Source organism: Mus caroli, unplaced genomic scaffold (genome assembly GCF_978045245.1).
Source record: "Mus caroli unplaced genomic scaffold, Mus_caroli_1 scaffold_15, whole genome shotgun sequence".
In the NCBI taxonomy this organism is placed as follows: domain Eukaryota; kingdom Metazoa; phylum Chordata; class Mammalia; order Rodentia; family Muridae; genus Mus; species Mus caroli.
In genome coordinates, this window is record NW_028227270.1 from 115,834,288 (window position 1) to 115,854,835 (window position 20,548).

At 37.9% G+C, this 20,548-nt stretch overlaps 1 protein-coding gene across 1 annotated transcript; it reads right to left on the reverse strand.

The window, feature by feature from the left end:
• Positions 1 to 3,429: 3,429 nt before the first annotated feature.
• Positions 3,430 to 16,096, reverse strand: LOC147001078 (aldo-keto reductase family 1 member C21-like). Its single transcript, XM_085831303.1, has 9 exons — positions 15,944 to 16,096; positions 14,861 to 15,028; positions 13,929 to 14,045; positions 13,155 to 13,232; positions 12,824 to 12,946; positions 9,814 to 9,923; positions 8,894 to 9,059; positions 6,295 to 6,377; positions 3,430 to 3,638 (listed from the first exon to the last, which is right to left on the reverse strand). Exons 1-9 carry the CDS (start codon positions 16,025 to 16,027, stop codon positions 3,596 to 3,598), a joined length of 972 nt encoding a protein of 323 aa, XP_085687429.1. The 5' UTR covers positions 16,028 to 16,096; the 3' UTR covers positions 3,430 to 3,595.
• Positions 16,097 to 20,548: the final 4,452 nt, after the last annotated feature.

The window sequence follows — 20,548 nt, forward strand, 5'->3', positions numbered from 1 at the left end:
TAAATGAACATTCTGTTTATCTCTGTACCACATTTTAAAATTGGGTTATTTGATTTATTGGTATCTAATTTCTCTTGTGGTGTGTGTGTCGGGGGGGGGGGTGTCTGTGTGTGTGCATGTCCTTGTGTGTGGTATGAATATACCTGCCCAATCTCTAGCATGCCATATTGTCCAAGTGACAGTGTCCTTTGCCTTATGTAATCTTTTCAATTCCATGAGTTCTCATTTATCAATTGTTGACCTTAGAACCAGAGCCATTGGTATTCTATTCAGGAAGTTGTCTTCTGTGCCAATCTGTTCAAGGCTATTCCCCACTTTATCTTCTGTTAGATTTAGTGTACTAATTTCATGTTTAGGTCTTTGATTCACGTGGACTTGAGCTTCGTGCTGGGTGATAAATATGGATCTATTTGCATTCTTCTACGTGCAGACATTTATTTAGACCAGCACCATTAATCAGTCATCAGAGGTGGATGAAGAGATGGAACTGGTAGGAGAGGGAGTAAAGTGGGGAACATGGATGGGGTTCAGGTGTTGGGAAAGGTGGCAGAAGAGAGTTTGGAGTGAAAATGGAAATTGGTGGGGTGCATCTCTGGTGACTAGCTAAAGTCCTAGGAATAAGGATACAGTGAGTCTATGGGGATAACCCTAGCTGAGATACCTATCTGAAGGGGATATAAAGACTAAAATGGCCACCCCTTGTAGCCAGACAAAACAACCAGAGGAGGGAGAACATCAATCCATCCACAAGACCTTCAACCCAAAATATGTCTTGCCTAGCTTGTGCAGGGATAAAAATAGAACTGAGACTGGGGGAACATTCAACCAGTGACTGCTCCAACATGAGACACATCCCATAAGAGAGATTAATTATACTTTGTTATACTTGAAGACAGCAACCTGGCATAACTGTTTCCTGAGAACCTTAATACAGCAGCAGGTGGAGTCAGATGCAGGAACCCACAGTCAAATATCAGGAGCAGCTCAGGAGGTCTTCTTGAAAAGTAAGGTATAGAAATGAGCAAGTCAAAGGGGTCAAGGACACCACAGAATGACCCTTAAAGTCAACTAATTTGGGACCATGTGATTTCATAAAGCCTGGGCCACCAAACATGGAACATTCAGGAGTTGGACCTAAACCACCCACACATTTGTAGCAAATGTGCAGTTTGGTCTTCATGTGGGTCCCCTAACAAGTAGAGCAAGGGCTCTCTTGATCTCTGTTCTTTGCCATTGGACCCCCTTCCCTCTACCTGGACTGTCTGGTTGTGTCTTAGTGGAAGAAGATGTGATTAATCCTACTGAGGCTAGATGTCTCAGGGTGCGGTGGTTCCCAAGGGGCAGGTCTCCATTTCTGAGACGAAGGGAAGGGGCCAATAGGGGAAATATTTGTAAGTGTGAGAATGAAAGGAGGGAGGAAGGGGGCAATGATCAGGATATAAAGTGAATAAAATAGAAAAATGGGCAAAATGGTATACAGGTGTAAGCAGAGAATTTTCAACAGAGGAATAATAAATAGCTGAGAGACAGTTAAATAAATGTTCAGTATCCTTAGTCATTAGGGAAATGCAAATCAAAACTACTTTGAGATACCATCTTATACCTATCATAATGGCTAAAACCAAAAACTGAAGTGACAACTGACTCTTGTGAGGATGTGGAGCAAGGGTAACACTCCTCCATGGCTAGTGGAAATGCAAATTTGCACAGCCACTTTGGAAATCAATATGACAGTTCCTCGGAAAATTAGGAATTGGTCTACTTCAAAAGCCAGCTGTACCAGACTCAGGTATATACCCAAAGGACATCCCCCATCCTACCACAAAGATACTTGCTCAACTATGTTCATAGCAGTGTTATTATATCCAGAAACTGGAAACAACCTAGATGTCTCTTGACAAAAAAACAAAACAATATGAAACAAAACAAAAAACAAAAATGAATAAAGAAAATGTGATACATATATCAATGTTATATTACTCAGCTGCTATTTTAAAAGCAGATGGAACTAAAAAACAATTGTTCAAAGTGAGGTAACCGATACTCAGAAACACAAACACATGCACTCAGTTATAAGTAGTTATAGCTAATAAATGTATTTATTAAAACATTGTATAATCCACAGACCCAGATAGGCTAGCTAACAAGGAGGGCTTAAGGGGTGAAGTGCATGGATCTCCATGTTAAGGGAAAGCAGAATAGATTTTGTAGTGGTTTTCATATCAACCCAACCACAAATTCTTTGACCTACAATTTGCCCTGCCTGCAAGATATGTTCAAGTAAATGTGGTACAGAAGTTGTGGGAGTGTCCAATCGATGGGTTGTCCAACTTAAAACCAACTACACAAGAGAGGGCTCACATTTGACAATACCTAGATGTCCAGAAACCAGAAGATGGATAATCCAGAAACCCAAAATAGAACAAAACATGACTGGCTTGTTTTAAAAAGGCAATGAAATGATTCTTAGTGATATTCTGCTGTACTCATAGACCAGAGTTTAGCATAATCACTATCAGAGAGGTTTCATTCAGCAACTGATGGAAGCAGTTGTAGAAACCCACAGCCAAACACTAAGTGGAGATTGGGAAGCCTTGTGGAAGAGGGGTAGGAAGGATTGTAGGAGCCAGAGGAATTGGGGACCCTGAAGAACCATACCCACCCAATCAACAAATCAAGGCTCACACACAGAAACTGAAGCAACAATCAGAAAACTGTATTGGTCTGAGCTAGGTCCTCTACATATATTTCACGGTTGTATAGCTTGGTGTTTTTGTGATATTCCTAACAGTGGTTTGGGGTGTGTTTCTGACTTTTTTGAAGTCTGTTTCCTCCTACTGGGTCACCTAGTCTTATTCTAATATGTTATATCATCTTTGGATGATATCCCTAGCAAGCCAACTCTTTTCTGAAGGGAGATGGAGGGTCAGTGGATCTGGGAGTGAGGGGAGCTGACAGAGGGAGTAAAAAGTATAGAGAAAAACTGCAGTGGTGATGTGATATATATGAAAATAAGTAAATAAAAAAGTTATCTCCAGGAATGTTGTATTTGTTATTGGAACCTCATGAACTCTGCAAGTGGATTCACCTCTCACCCTGCTTTGACACTTGTGAACTAAATCTCATTCTTGTAAACATCAGAACTTCTATGCCTAAAATGCTTAATATAGTTCTGGGTTTATTGTTCACTCTCCTCAATCTTTCTTACTGCATAATACACATTTTCCATCCCTGAGCTGAAGAAACCTAGATTAATAAATACCTGCTAACTTTCATCCTCAAAGAATGAAAATACTACCCGTTATTGTGGAAGAACTGTTCATAAAGTGGCTGATAGCTTCTACCATCCCCTAAACACAAACTCTAGCCAGATTAATTTGGGGTTGTCATGAGTCAGAGGAAGACAAAGCATTAAAACAGTACAGTGTCCTTGTCAAGTGCTGAAGAATGAGTCTTTTATTTGTTTTCAGAGTAGTATGATATTTTTTGTTATCTCCAGGAAGTTCTCAATTGCTCCAGAGAAGTGGCAAGTCTGTAGATGGCAGCAGCTGAGCAGTGTCCCACCCATAGGCCTTTCAGGAGACATCCTCACATACTAGTATTCATCCAAAAATGGAAAATCAGGGTGGCCCTCGAAACTGCAAGAACAAAGAATGTATACATAGTACAGTGAGTCATTCTATATCTACAAGGAGTGATTTCTATGAAGCTGATTAACTGATTTTAGTGTAAAAGTATAAAAATTTCCCCCCTAAGGCACACAATCTTCTTTTCTTACTTTCAAAAACATTGGTTTCTACTTGGAAGGAAAACAATAGATCAATGATTCAGATCATTATTACCCTCCTTTCCCTAGTACTTAACATATAGAAGATAAAGAATAAAATGTCCAAACATGTATCTATCAAAAAATATAAAATAAAAAAGCAAAGAGAAGCTGGAGAGATATCTCAGTTTTTAAAAGAACTGACTGCTCTTCCAGAAGATCCAGTTGCTATTCACAATACCTACATGGTGGCTCACAACCATCTGTAACTGCAGTTCCAGAGGATGATATACTATGCCTTCTTCTGGCCTATATGGCACCTGGAATGCATGGGGTGCACAAATACATATAGGTAAAACCCATACACTTAAAAATATTTAAATAATAAATTTTAAAAAATAATTTTTTAACTAAGAAATAGTCAATATTTTATGTTAAAAATCGTCAAGGAAAGCAAACATTGTTCTACACAAGAAATGAAGTACTAATTGAAAAATGGTGAGATGGCTCAGTTGGGTAAGGCTATACGTAAAAATTGATGACTTGAGTTTTAGTGTTGGGACCTTTATATTAGGCGAGAAGCTTCAGTGGCAAGTGCTGATCTCCATGACATGCACCCACACAAATACATATACACCTATATACAAATAAATAAATGTAACAAATTAAAAATATTTGGGAGCCGGGCGTGGTGGCGCACGCCTTTAATCCCAGCACTCGGGAGGCAGAGGCAGGCGGATTTCTGAGTTCGAGGCCAGCCTGGTCTACAAAGTGAGCTCCAGGACAGCCAGGGCTATACAGAGAAACCCTGTCTCGTAAAAACCAAAAAAAAAAAAAAAAAAAAAAAAAAAAAAAAAAAAAAAAATTTGGGAATATATAGTTACTGATATTTAATTTCTTTCGTTTTAAACTGCATTTATCTTTATGATGTTTTATTTTATCATTAAGTCCAAGAACTATAAAATGATCATTAAATAATATGGCTCATTTCAGCTCAGAATGTGTGAATGAGTGGTTCTCTGACTCCTGTGCCTGCTCTTGAGGTTCTTTTCTTTCCATTGGGTTGCCTTGTCCCACCTCAGTGTGATGTTTGATCTTTATCTTATGATTTTGGAAAGCAAGATAAAGATACCTAGCTTTGCCTTATTATAATCTAATTTGAGATGATTGGTTGTTGTCTCTTAGAAACCTATTTTTTCTAATGTGAGACCTAAAGGGAGTGGATCTGGAGGTGAAGGGAGGTGGGGAAAAACTGGGAAGAGTATAGAGAGGGGAAATGGTAATCAGGATATATTGTATGGTAAACAAATCTATTTTCAATAAGAAGAAAATATGCATAATGCTACTTTGCATTATGTTTATAATTTTTATATATTACCATATTTTTCATTTTGAATTGATTTTCCCACTGCTTTCCCTCATTCATAATACATCTTATCTTGAATTCTATTGTTTTATATATAGAATGAAAAACACAGCTTCTTTGGACTTTAAATTATCTACAGCAGTGGGAATGTTTCTATACAGTATTCCATTTAAAAATCTGCATGTGTGTGTCCTTGTATATGTGTGTGAAGGTTTATTTGTGATTGCAGATGTGTATATACAAGTACGTACATGAATGTAGAGGACATAGAAACACTTAGGTGTAATCCTCAAGAATGCATTTGCCTCTCTTGAGGCTGGGTCTCTCACTGACCTTGTACTCTCTCACAGTTAGCGTAGGATGGCTGACCTGCAAGCCTGGGGATCTCCATGTTATCACCTTCAGAACACTTAAATGACAAGAGTACACTATTGCACCCAGGCTTTAATCATATTTCCAGGCAGGAGCTTCAGTGGACTGAGCCATCTTTCAACATAACCCTGGGTCTTCAATGTTTTCCCAATAATTCCTTAGGACTCTACATTTACCTCTTTAAATTTTATAAGAGCTACAATAGTGAATGTGCTATCAAACACATCAAGCCAGCAGGTCTCTGACCTGAATATTTAGTTCCTGAACAAAAAGCACATCAGGAAAGAAGTTAACTTTTTAAACTATTAAAACCATTGAATTTCCTGACTACAGTGAACAATTTATATGCAGATGATGACATAGACTACAAGGTTGAGGGATCATACATTTAGGAAGATCAGGGTTTAAGCAAGTGCTGGAGAAAGGGACATGATGGCATGATATTGACATGGAAGTTCCTTGAAATGTCTACAGTGCATATTCACAAGACATACAGATTCAGACCATCACAGAGAATATTTAAATTCAGCAGTGATGTGGGCTTACCTAGTTTGCTCCCCAAAACAATACAGACCTTCAGGAACAACAACAGATAAATGTAACACTTGGACTTCTCACCCTGCTTCTGTGAATAAGGCCAGAACTAAGAACAGACTAGAAAGAATTCTAGAAGTTTCTTTTTCTGATTCTGGGCTCTGATTACCTTCAACTGATTTACATTTATTGAGATAACTTTAAAAGCATTCCTCCTGAAAATAAATGGAGTAAACATGTTAATGAAGTCACTTACGAGGCAGCAGGTATGTATCGCATATCTCTGTTCAGGCCATCAAGAACTTTCATATCCTCTGAACTCAGCTGGAATTCAAAAACCTACCACACAGATAGGAAACATTTTTGCAAATTTACATATTTAGACTGCTGTGCAAATGATTCAGTCTTGGAACTGAGGGACTTCACAACACAAATGAAAGAACCCATCCAAGTACAGAATAACCCCTCTGAGGTCAGACGAGGCAGAAAAACAATTCTAGCCACAGAATAACTAGTTGCATAGATGTTTTAAATATGAGAGTCCAAACATGGGAAGGGGTTGTTTTCATTCACTCATACAAATATTAGTGGTGTAAAAAAATCCTCTTAATAAAAAAATTACTCACTACAGGATTTGTAGATACTTGACATAAAATTACATTTAAAGTGGTTGAATACCTAAGTGTTAAAATAAATGTTTGTACAAAAATTACAAAATAGTTATTGGTGTTCTCTTCAGAAAATTGTCTCTAGTACCAATGCATTCAAGGATTTTTCTCCCACTTTCTCTTTTACTAGGTTTAGTGTATCTGGTTTCATGTTGAGGTCCTTGATCCACTTGGTGATAAGTATGGATCTATTTGTACTCTTCTTTATGCAGACACACAGTTAGACCAGCACCATTTGTTGAAGATGACTTCTTGTTTGATTGTAGGGGTTTGGCTTCTTTGTGAAAATTAAGTGTCTGTAATTGTATGGGTTTATTTCTGGGTCTTCAAGTCTGTTCCATCAGTCTTCCTGCCTGTTTCTATACCAACACCATGCAGTTTTTATTACTATTGCTCTGTATTCCAGCTTGAGATCAGATATGGTGATATCTCCAGGAAATCTTCTATTGTTAGGATTGTTTGGGCTATTCTGGGTGCTTTTTGTTTTGTTTTGTTTTTTCCATTTGAAATTAAGAATTTCTCTGTAAAGGTCTGTGAAAATATTGTGTTGGAAATCTTTTTTTTTTTTTTGGTTTTTTTTTTTTTTTTTTTTTTTTTTTGGTTTTTTGAGACAGGGTTTCTCGTGTTGGAAATCTTGATGGGGATTGCATTGAATGTGTAGAATGATTTTGGTAAGATGACCATTTTCACTATATTAATCCTGCCGATCCATGAGCATGGGAGATCTTTCTATCTTCTACTATCTTCTTAATTTCTTTCTTCATGGGCTTTCTTCTTGTCATACAGGTCTTTGCCTTGCTTGGTTAGACTTACACCAAGATATTTTATGTTATTTGTGGCTACTATGATGGGTGTTACTTCCCCATCTCATTTCTCAGTGCATTTATCATTTGTATAAAGAATGTCTACTGCTTTCTTTGAGTTAATTTTTTATGCAACCAATTTGCTGAAGGTTTTTTTTTGTTGTTGTTGTTTTTTGCTTTTTTTTTTGTTTTTTTGTTTTTTTTTAATCAGCTGTTGGAGTCCTCTGATAGTTTTTGGAGTCAATTATGTATACTATCATATCATGTGCAAATAATGATAGCCTGACTTCTTCCTTTCCAATTTGTATCCCATTGTTCTCCATTTGTTGTTTTATTGATCTAGATAGAATTTCAAATACAATACTCAGTAAATAGGGAGAGTGTGGGCAACCTTGTCTTGTCTGATTTTACTGGGATTTATTCAAATTTCTTTCCATTTAGTTTTATGTTTGCTATTGGTCTGCTGTAATTTTGGCATTGCTTTTTATTAAATTTAGGTATGTGCCTTGAACCCTTGGTCTCTCCAAGACTTTTAACATGAAGGGGTGTTAGATTTTGTCAAAAGATTTTTATCATCGAATGAGAAAATCATGTGTGTGTTTTTGTTATTTTTCTTTGTTTATATAGTGGATTATATTGATGGATTTTCTTTTTTAATTTTTATTAGATATTTTCTTTATTTACATTTAAAATTTTATCCCCTTTCCTAGTTTTTTCTCGGAAAAATCCCGTATCCCCCGCCCTCCCCTACCCACCCACTCCAATTCCTGAACTTGGCATTCCCCAATACTGGGGCATAGAGCCTTCATGGGCTGGATGAGCATGAACAGGCTGGATGGACGCCCCTGGCATATATGTAGAAGAGCTGCCTGTCCTATCTCAGCCGGAGAGAATGCATCAAATCCTGCAGAGACTTGATGCACCGGGGTTGGGAGAGAATTGGAGAGACACACCCTTTTCACAGATGAAGAGGAGGGAGGATGGGGTGAGGGAGTCTGTCAAGGGGAGGAAGTGTGGGAACTTTGGGGATATAAATAAATAATTATTTTTTAAATATACAAAATAATTTGCAGACTGAAAATTATCTACTCCAGGTGCTTTATTTCAGAAGAAAAAGTGTTATTTCATTCACTTAGGTTTACTAAGAACACTTTAAATGCAATGCTGAGACTAAAATCTGTCTTCATTCCAATTCTAATTATATATTGCAGCAAAACTGTGGTGCTGTCACAAAATAGGACGTAAACCTTCAGATGTATATAAAACACAAGCATGGGAAAGTAAGGCAGAAGGAGAGCACACATGCAAGGCTTCTGAGTGGCCAAAGAAGTCCATATGGTAAATTGGTATGTGTAATGTGGAAGCTCACAATCTCACTCATTACCTGCATGTTCTCTTTGATCCGCTCCTCTTTGAGACTGGTGCTGAGGACCACAATCCCACGCTGTAACTGATAGCGAAGGGCAATCAAGGCTGGAGTTCGATTATATTTTTTTGCCATGGAACCAAGAACTGGTTCATCCAAGAGAACAGGGGAGTTCTGGTCTACCCTGGAATGAAATGTAGGTAGGTTAGATATCTCAGGCTATAGCATGTAAAGAAGTTTCAAATAACCACAAAGGAGGCCCTAGAGAAGGGATGTTCTTAAGTGTGTACCTGAACATGTGTAACAACATTGCAAACTTGTATTTTTTCTAAAATGCAAATTCTCTCTGTTTCCAAATCACCTGAGTGAGTTCAAGACTTTGAATTATGTAGCGTGAAGTTTTACACTCTATCTGACTTTGTTCTGGGATGTGGTCACAGTACCAGCCCCCTCCCAGCTTCCCTTGAATCCATGGATAAAAGACAAACACACAGTTGTTCAATTTCAAATTGCCTTTTTGGAACAATTGCTGAGCACTACTATCTTCAGCCTAGAAAAGCATGCGCATGTCAGTTTATTATCTCAGTCTCTCCCACCTGCTCTTAACTTCAGATGCTAAACTCCCCTAACTGCCCACTTGCAGGAGTGGCCTGTGTGGCCACTCTCTTTTTAAGATCTCACATGGTTGCCTGGTTCTCCGCTCTCCAAAACATGGTAAATGCCCTTTTCCTCCTTTCCATCTCTCCTTTTCCTCTCAGGACCTGGAAGTCCTGACTGTACCTTCCCCCCAGCAATGGGCCCATGGCTTCTTTACTTACAGATCAACAGCCAATTGGCAAACATGACCTTAACATCAGAACCACCCCCTACAGAATTGCAAGACTAAAGGTATGCTAAAACACTTATTAATTTGTAATTAATTTTAATGAACCCATTACCATCTTTTATATCGTTGTGTTCCCAGAACACCATAGGCAACCAATACAATATCTTTTGATTTGCAGAAATCCAGAAGTTTCATTTGGTTGAGATAAGGATGGCATTCTACCTGCAGATGAATGAAGAAAGATACTATATTACATGAAAGCAAACATTGATATAAAGAACATGTTAAAATATTATAAACTACATTAGGAAAGCCTATACAACAAAGTGTGAGCTCAATATAACATCACCAAAAGTTAAGTGTAGAGCTTCCTACCCATTCTGATGCAAGAAACATTAATTAATAGGACAAGATCATTAACAAAGAAATGAAAATAGAGGTTCCTGAGAAGTAGAAAGAGATTAGGGCTGGCTTGAGAATGAAAGAATAAAAGATGGAGGGGGGTTGACTATGGAACATATATAAACTTTAAAAAGAACAAGTACAATTTTTAAGTGTTTAAAACAAAATGTTGGAAATTTGTCTTAGTTTGGATTTTCCTTCTTGAACAGACACCATGACCAAGGCAACTCTCATAAGGATAACATTTCATTGGGGCTGGCTTACAGGTTCAAAGGTTCAGTCCTTTATCATGAAGGTGGGAACATGGCAGCATCCAGGCAGGCTTAGTGCAGGAGCTGAGAGTTCTACTTACAACTTCATCTGCAGGATGCTAACAGAATACTGGTTTCAAGGCATCTAGGATGATGTATTTAAAGCCCACACCTCCAGTGACACATCTACTCCAACAAGGACACACCTTCTAACAGTGCCACTCCCTGGGACAAGCATATAGAAACCATAACATTCTCCTCCCTGGACCCCATAGTTTTGTTCAAACACATGAGTTTATGGGAGTCATACCTAAACATAGTATACTGCAAAGTACATTTAGTATGCATAGTATACTTCCAAAGTCCCTATAGTCTATAGCAGTCTCAACAATGTTAAAAGTCCAAAGTTCAAAGTTTCTTTTGAGATTCATCCAATCACTTAACTATAATCCACAAAGCAAGCCAAGAAATCACAACTCCACACTCTGAATCTCCATGTCTGATTTTGAACCCATCTTCAGATCTCCAACTCCATTTTCATCTCTGTTAAAGTCAAAAATATCTCCTGGGTTGGTTCTACTCCCTATTAGCTGCTTTCCTCTGCAGATAGTTCATGGCTCCAGCATCTCGAACATGTTGAGGTCTCCAAGGCAACTTCAATATTACACATTTTTATTTCACTGTCTGGTGTTCACACAGATTATCTGGGCTCCTTCAACAGGCTGGTGTCACTTCTCCAACTCTGCCCTCTGTAGCACTCTAAACTCAGGTTAGTTCACTGCACTGCTGCTGCTGTTCATGATGATCATCCATGGTACTGACATCTACAATACACTGGGGTCTTCTGCTGTGACTAGGCTTCACCAATAGCCTATCATAGACCCTCTTCATGGTGTCAAGCCTCAAATTCTTGGCATGACCCCTTCAGTCCTAGGACATCAACTACAACTGAGACTGCACCTTCACCACTGACCTTCCATGGCCTCTGACAATGTCAAGCCTCAGCTGCTCTTCATGACCCCCTTAAACCTTCACAAGTACCACTTGGGTGAGTCTTACACATTGCCAAGTACACCTGCATCAGGAAGTACAATCTTGGCTACCTCTGGAATACAGCTTCTTTGTACTCTCAGAAACACCTCCCATAAAATTTCACCTCAGTGATGCTGGTCTCTTCTTAATCACCACTAGTTGTTTAAGCTCCAGCTAACTAGCATCAATTGTCCCAGTAATCCTTTCTGTTCTGGACTTTACAGCCAGAGCCTCATGGCCAAGGCTGCCAAGTTCTGCTGCTTGCTGGGGCTGGAACAAGCCCCAGAAGAATACTTATGATATCAACCTTAGGCCTCCACATATACATCAACACAAATTGCATGTACACGATAAGCACATATGTAAGAGAAAAACCATATAGAATGGAATGTAATAAACTCTGTATATTTCCATAATGCTAATACAACTGCAAAAGAATATGTATCCTCATTACTAGGAGAAGTTTTACTATATAACCTCCTTTCTCATATCTAACTTTTACTTGTCTAATGAATGCTGTTGTTAATACCTGAAAGAATGGAGCCAGAGATACAAAGAAACTATTTCACAACTCATTTGATTCCATCAACTGGGAGAGTGTATTGAACCATGCTTAGAAACAGAGTCCATTGAAGTCTTGTTCAAAGTTTCTGAGTTTAATTTTACATACCCAAAATAATACCACAACAAAAAATAAACATCTGCCCTCTAACCTGGATGAGAATTGTAGTCTGCTTTACTTAATTTTTAGTATTGCTTAAGTTGTGGTCCATAATCAACAAAGCATATGAGCCCAATGAAACCCATCATCTGTTATTGACACAGCATCCTTGATTCCTGGTAATCTCACACTTTTTCAATCTTTTCTAGGTATTGTTGCTTATACTTTTGTCCCCCTGTTAATCATTGTCCATTCTTAATACATTGAATATAAGTTCACTTTCCCATTTAGAGTGTGATTACTGACCACAGACTACTTTGATCATCCTTACTTTTCTAAAGTTTATCAAGAAAAGGAACCACTAGCCAGGCGTGGTGGTTCACGTCTTTAATCCCAGCACTTGGGAGGCAGAGGCAGGAGGATTTCTGAGTTCGAGGCCAGCCTGCTCTACAGAGTGAGTTCCAGGACAGCCAGGGCTATACAGAGAAGAAACCCTGTCTCAAGAAAAAATAATAAATAAATAAATAAATAAATAAATAAATATAAATAAATAAATAAATAAATAAATAAATAAATAAAAAGGATCTATTGGCTTGTGCCAGGGCTATACAGAGAAGAAACCCTGTCTCAAGAAAAAATAATCAATCAATCAATCAATAAAAGGATCTATTGGCTTGTGCTGTTCCACAAAGCTAATATGAATGCTAGCAGAATATCTATCAACCAATGGCAAGAAAGGACACAGAAATGAACAAGAAGAGGCTGAGGATCCTCACCTGGTTGCATACCGGCTTGTACTTGAGCCCAGGCTTATTCAGAATCATCTCCAACTGTCTATAGTTAAAGTTAGATACCCCAATGGACTTGGTTAGTCCTGCATCCTTACACTTCTCCATGGCCTGGGGAAGAAAATATACACACAAAATACTTTCTAGAGTTGTTTACTACTTAGATTTCTACTACATAAAGCCATGAATGTGACCTCAGTCCTTGGAAATAGCTTCAGTTTTTATGACAGAAGGTATACTCTACTCTCATAAATGAAATTGTGGACTGACTTTATCCTCTGTATGCACTACTCCTGTGATCTGGGATTCTAGCACTTACCTCCCAGGTGGCACAGAGATCCACTCTGTCAAATATTAACTTTCCATGTTTATCTACTGGAAAATTTTCTTCTCCTGGCTGGAATAGAAACAAATGTTAAAGTAACCTCTCAACAAATGCCTTTTCCAATCAATAGCAGTACTTCTAGGAAAAGGAAGAACAGAGAACTAAATCTCCTTAAGATAGATGGGTCATATTTAATGTAATAATATTTGTCATGTATTTTGAATATTGAGTTATATGAAACACCGTTCAATGGTAGGATTCTCTTTTCTTATATATATTATATGTTTTTATAAATATTGTATCTCTGTGTCATTATGAAATGTGTTTGTTGGCTTTTATGATTATTTATAGTTGACCACTTGGTGGATAAACAATCTGAGGTCTCTTTCCTGAAAAGATTATCTAACTTGCTTTCAGCATTCCTTAGTTGTTTTTTGTATGCTTGTTTTTTGGCTAATATTTGGCCTCATGAGACCTTCCCCTTCCACATTAACATGTCTACTGTCCTTGTTCAGCTCGACTCTGGTCAGCACATTGGTGAAATTTCATGGGTATAGCTTCTCTGATATCTCTAGAAGATGTAATCTCACAACAAACTTTCTACTCTCCTGGACCATAAAATCATTCTTCCCCCTCCTCTCTTAAGATCTCTGAGCCTCAGCAGGATGTGTAGTTTAGATTCATAGAAGCTATAGCTGCCATATCATAGACACTATAATTCCAAACTATACTCTATATGAAATATTTCTGGAATTTCAGGCAACATACTTTCAGGGCCATTGGGAAATGAATGAGATACAGGTCCACATAGTCGAACTGGAGTTTTTGCAGTGACCGTTCCAAGGAAGATCTCACAAGTTCTGGGCGAAGGCTAGTACACCAAAGCTGCAATTGAAGATAGAATTTAAATTGAATTAATAAATTCTAATAATAAATCATTTGCTTCAGCTAATACAAAGATATTTTTCCTACTGATTTGAAATTGATGTGCACCAAACGGCCTTTAATCTGATCTAACCACTCAAATACCTCTTTATTATGAACTCATCAATGTTTTTCATCAATACTATATTTCCCTGGATTGAAAATGTGAAAGATGTGTCTCGTCTAATGTTCTTACCCAGACAACTCAATATGGAAGAGTTAGTTGGGTGAGTATCCACATATGTGTGATGTTTTGCTTATGCAGTATGCACCTGTGTACATCAAATGTCAATCGTGGATTCTTATCTCCGTTACTCTGCCTTATATAATATTTAATTCATGTAACTATGGGAAAAATATTTTCAATGTTTTGTTTTATATTACATATAATATAAATAGGATTAGTTATATCTTACTTAAAATTGGAAGTCTTATCCTATTTTCTCCTACTAAAAAAAGTATCTAACCTGTTCAGAGTGTTGAAAACTACTAAAATGTTATCCAGGAGATAAGTAAGACTGCTCTTTCCCATAGTCCAGTTTACATCATATTGCTATGAAATAAGGTGCAGAAATGAGAGGCATAAAATTCATGAATCTAATGACATTGATAATGAGAAAGCCACTCTCTTTGACTTAAGATTATATTCAATACACAAATGCATGTGAATTAAAGATAGATAAGAAAATACAATTCACTAATAATCACTGATACAATCATATGAATATCTCTTCAAATATTATTGTTCATTCACGGATAAATTATGTAAGCAGTACCTTTGAGGTGTAAAATATATCTTCTCTCCTTACAGTGCCATCAGCAATCTTGCTTCTGATGGCCTCTCCTACATGATCTTCGGTATTATAGACAGAAGCAGAATCAAAGTGATGGAAACCAGCATCTATAGCTATTTTGGTGAGCTCCTTAGCTTTACTCTTGGGATACTAAAAAGAAACAAAAAAAGTATCATTTATAGATGAATAGTCATGATTCAGAACATTTTGAGTCACAAAATATGACCTTCTCTGCTATCAGATTTATCCTGTGTCTTTTGTAGTAATAATTCCAGCTAAGATTAAGATCTCTGTCTATGGGGTAACAAGAGTGAGTCAATCTGAGAGCTTCTTTTGTGCTTGGCAATTACAGGCTAGCCATTGTTATAAGAGATAACTGCTAGCACCTAAGATCCAGTACTCACTACAGGGAATCATAAGAATTTTAAACAAAAATTTACACAAGAAAATATATTCCATTTGACATAAAAAATTAAACGTGGTATTAAAGGAATGACTTCATGATCCAAGACCCTGAACTTAAGTCAAAATTTCAGGAAGACAACTATTTTATGATTTCAGAAGAAAAACAGGCATCCCTGCCTCTACATAAATGTTATTTGCAACAGAGCTCAATCATGTCTAAATGCCTTCACTAAGTTCCTGGGTTTTGCTAGGCCATTTTATTTCTAGTTTTTTCTTTTGCATCAAGAATGGTTAATGAAGTTAGCTCTTCAACCAAAATCCATTACAACAGCATTGGAAAGGCTGAGGGAAATTAAAGGTTAAAGACCAATATGTTTGTGAGTGGTAACTCTGAAACATTAACATCCAGAAAAAGAAGACAGAAAGTCACTTGCTTAGCCCATACTGTTCAATTAAAATGAGATAGTTAGTCAAACACAAAGCAGAGCACCATATTAAAGGGCTCACACACCTTATCAAAGAAACTTTATTGCAATAACAGCTTTCCCAGTTGACTTTAAAAGAGCACCTGAAAGTGAGTGACTTTACAAATCACACAGAGTTTCACTCATTCTGATTCTATTTCTTCTGGACCCTCAAACCCAGCAACCCTGGTCTTACCTCTAAAGGAATAGCAGTACCAAAACCCATCACTGGAATGAAGTTACCATCGTTCAATATGACACAATGACATTTGGAGTTCATTATCTGTCCCTCTTCAAAATAAGCTGGCTCAGCTTGATGTTTGCCTTCACAGAGCACTTTAGTAATGAGAACTCCTCTTCTTCTTTCCTAGCTAATATATAATCTGTGTCATGTGTGGGAGTTAATGTGTGTTTATACAAGTTACAAAGAAATGAGATCCAGTTAGCTTATAAATAAGAAAAAAATACTTGTTTTCCTTTTATTGAAAGTGGACTTTTTTAATACAGTGTATGCTGATTATTCTTTTCCCTCCCTTCAGTCCTTCCTACTTTCTCTCCCACTCAGATCCATCCCCTGTCTTTCTTCCATTAGAAAACAAACAGGCTTCGAAAGGAATAATATATATATATATATATATATATATATATATATATATATATATATGTGTGTGTGTGTGTGTATAATTGTATAGTATATTATTATATGTTATATATAATTATGTATAATATAATATTATGTATTATATAATACAATTTGATAACATATGAATGAACAAAAACTAACACATTGGAATAGGGTAGGACAAATAGAAAGAAAAGAACCTTTGTTGTAAAAGGCATGATAAATATAGATTCAGACTCACTCATTTGCACACTCAGAAACATTCACACATACATGCATACATGTATTATGTTATATATGACATATACTCTATATATGATAATAATTTAAAATAAGGCACAAATGACCTCTACCCCTAAGCAGAAGGCAGCTTAGCAGTGGGCACAAAAGCCTCTGGCAGGAGCCATTGCAAGAAGAAAACAGGTGATGGAGAGATAAGAATGATGAAGAAGAGATAGAGGAGTGATTCATTCATGTCCTGTGAAGAGAGGTAGAACTGGTGATGTGACAGCAGTGACAGGTGAGAAAGAGGCTTGAAGTCAATGGTGGATCAAGTCATTGCCAAGGGGGGGAGACCAGGTGGTATGCACCAGCAGCCAGTGCTTAAGCAGATACAAACTCAGCTGGCAATCAAGCAGCTTGGCCAGGGGTTCACTCTACATCTGGACAATGATGGAGATCTGACATGAGGAAGGGTCCACTTTGTAGGTTGGATTTCCTTGAAGGACCATCGCTGTGTTCTGTGATGCTGCTGAGGGCCATTAGTTGGTTAGTGGCAGTGATGTGGCTCCAGTCTGGGTTGATGTCTTAGGAGCATGTTGTCCTGTAACAACATGCAGATGTCCATAATCTTTGATGTGGCTTTAGTCCGTGTTGATGTCCACGGGCTGTACTGTCCCTGGAGACCATATTGATGTGAATGGCCTATGCTGCCACCTGAGACAGTAGTGATGACCAAGTCTGGGCTGCTGCTGAGGGCCATGTCTGGGTCCAAGGTTTGAGTTGTTGTACATCGATGTAGCTGCCTGCAGCTATATGAGCAGGGTTCCCAAAGGAAAGCTGGGGCTGTATGGGAGAAACTGTGAGAGAAATAAGGAGCCAGGACAAAAGTTATCTGATCAAGGCAAATGTTTACTTAAGAGTCTGAGCTTATATAGGGGGGGATCCCATCCCTCAAAATGCCAGGATCTTGTTTTGTCAGGATAGTGTCAGGAGAACAGGCTCAGCCTCTCAGCAGTTAGTGGTGTCTTGGAGAAAAGTTGCAAATGTGGCAGGACAATAGACCTTATCTAGGTCAGAAGACTCCACCCTAGGTGGGCTAGCTGACAGTGACAGAACAGGTCTAAGCCAGCCTGCTCAAGGCTGGGGGAGACTACAATTCCTCCCTTATTACTTATTAAAAATTAGCTGAACTGGGGCATAAAATGTACTTATGCTCCATGGTCCTGCCTGGGAACTATGGTAGCTGGTGGCCTAGCCTGTCTTAGGACTGTGTATAATTGAAGTTATTCTTATCCACCCTGGAGAACATGTGCCGCTTGTTGTTTGTTTGTTTGTTTGTTTCACAAACATGACATTTTAGTGTTTATTATGAACAAACACAGCCTATTGGCAGATGCCTCTGTCTTAGATTAAAATAAGCCATAGACCCAGTGGCCCATCATTGGCTGTGTCCCTCATTACACACCTTTTCCCCAATCAGACCAAAGCCACAATATGCACTCAATGCATCTCTTCATATCAATGAATTACTGCCATCTGGGCTTGCTGAAGGTGAGCCTACATGGAGGTAACTGTCCTGCTTGAAATACAAGTTAAAAGCAACAGGATTAAGCTTGTCTGTGGGGAAGTTCAGGTACTCTATTCAGTTACAAATTGATCAAGCCCAAGCTCTGTCCTCCAGGTGTGGGGAGGTGGCTTTCAGATTCAACAGAAAAGCTGTTACTTCTCATGTTAATAGGCTATGCTCCAAGTTAACTCTGCTGGCTAGTAAAATTTTTAGCTATCTTTATAATAGGGTCTCTAATATTGAATTTATTTCTAGACCAGTCCATGATTGAGTCAGAATAACTGGTCACATAAAAGGAAAGAGAAGAGTCATTATAACTCCTTTTGCTTAATTTTTCTAAATCAGGTTCCAGTCTCCTATGTTCTCTGTCCCTCAAGGTTAAAAAGCTTGAAGCAAGGCAGTTTAGCTTGTATAATCTGGGACAAAGGCAAGCAAAAGTGGGACAAGAACATATACTCAATACAGCTTTCTCTCACCATTGTCAGAACACTCAGCAAGCTCACAGGTCAGCCTGACACATGAATCATTCTGGCAGTGAAAGACCCCCCAAGGGAGACCCTCACTCAAGTCTCGGGAACATCACGCTCCCAGTAGGACACTGAGATCGACTTGCTGTAATCACACGAGGAAGTTTTATTGAAAACAAGATGGAACGAGAGAGAGCTCAAGCCAGCATGCTGGGGTCGAGACTCATACACCACACATGGAGTAGAGGAGTTTCGACCCCAGCCTGAAATTTTACAGAGCTTATAAAGGCAAAAACTACAAACCAGGGGGAGGAAGGGGGAGGAAATAGGGGTAATTCAAAACCATAAATCTATCTAACAGTTAGGTCATGCTTCACATGAGACGACACACCTGGGGCGTTGGAACATTCTTCGGTTGTTCCAGGAACTATTTGTTTAAGAATGTTCTGGGAGTAGCTAAGGCCCAAGGGTCAAGTGTTTGGGACTCAAGTGTCTATGACCCTCAAGTGTTTGTGACTCAAGTGTTTATGACCCTGACAGGCTGCTAGTAAATTTCCACTCTTCAGCAGCTGGCATTCTCCTGCAGCATTCTGTGAAAAAAAAAACACAAACATGTCCTCTTTCTGATCAGGATCTGCCATATGCCAACAAGTGGATCCTTCCACCTCACCTAGGCGTGAGTATGCCTAGATTTAGGATACTGTAAGACACTCAGCAAGGAGTTCTTTGGCATCAAAATTTTAAAATTTTAAAAATAAAAAGCATGATTTAAATAATGTACATGGGGATATAATTCCCCCCTTTTTTGTTTTTTAAGAAAATATAGTTTTAAAGTTCCACAATACCTTGTCCTTGAGAAATATAAAAAATCCCAGTAACATAGGTAACATTAAATTTTTGGCAAAACATCTCAAATACTTGACTGTAATAGTCAATTCCAATATCTGTTTTAATCTCACTTGGGACACCAAGCATATAAAAATAATTAACATAGGCAATGACTAATTACACTTTTAGTTGCCTCTCTTGTTAGAGCAGTTGCAGCTAGAACGCCTGAAAAGGTATAAATAGTCACATGTGCATATTTTATTTTTCTGAAATATAAATATGAGTATCCATTTGCAATAATTGATTAAGTATAAGTCCTCAAGAATTGACACCATTATGTGGAACAGGTAGAAACTGAGGACACTGAGAACAAGTCTTTAGAAGTTGGCATGCACATTCTCTAAAAAATCCCAAATTATTATCTCAAGTCATTACTATTTTGATGATGTAAGGAATGAGATTATATGACCAATTACTCTTCTGTATGGCCTATAATCACTCTGGGATATAAATCTAGCATGGCATTGTCTTAAGAGGTCTTGTCCAGGCAATCTAGAATGGGTTCTTAAATGTCCAGAGAGATTCCTTTACAGGAACAGTATTTTTTCTTGAGTTGTATATCCATACACAATTGCAAATTTGAGAAATCATAGTATCTAACAAAAGGAACTATTTCAAGCCCTGGTATACATATATATATATATATATATATATATATATATATATATATATATATATATATATACATACACACACACACACACACATATATATATATATATAGGCTTTCGGTAAACAAAATAAAGCTTTATTTTTCAACATTTCAAAACACTGGCTACAGCACACAATTCAATTATCTGTGCTGAAGCAGGAGGAAACTCAAAAGAATAAACATGTGCTCCAATCACATATACTTCTCTCCCATAGAAGGGCTGTTTTTAAATACAGTAGATGTATTCTTTTTTTAAATTTTTAATATTTTTATTACATATTTTCCTCAATTACATTTCCAATGCTATCCCAAAAGTCCCCCATTGCGCCCCCCACTTCCCTACCCACCCATTCCCATTCTTTTGGCCCTGGCATTCCCCTATA

Excerpts from the sequence above, each read along its gene's own strand:
- LOC147001078 (XM_085831303.1), bottom strand. The coding sequence starts at position 16,027 with ATGAACTCCAAATGTCATTGTGTCATATTGAACGATGGTAACTTCATT. Across the intron at positions 15,029-15,943 it reads GTACTGCTATTCCTTTAGAG|TATCCCAAGAGTAAAGCTAA; the intron begins GTAAGACCAGGG and ends GTTTCTTTTTAG. Across the intron at positions 9,060-9,813 it reads ACACAACGATATAAAAGATG|GGTAGACCAGAACTCCCCTG; the intron begins GTAATGGGTTCA and ends ATTTCATTCCAG.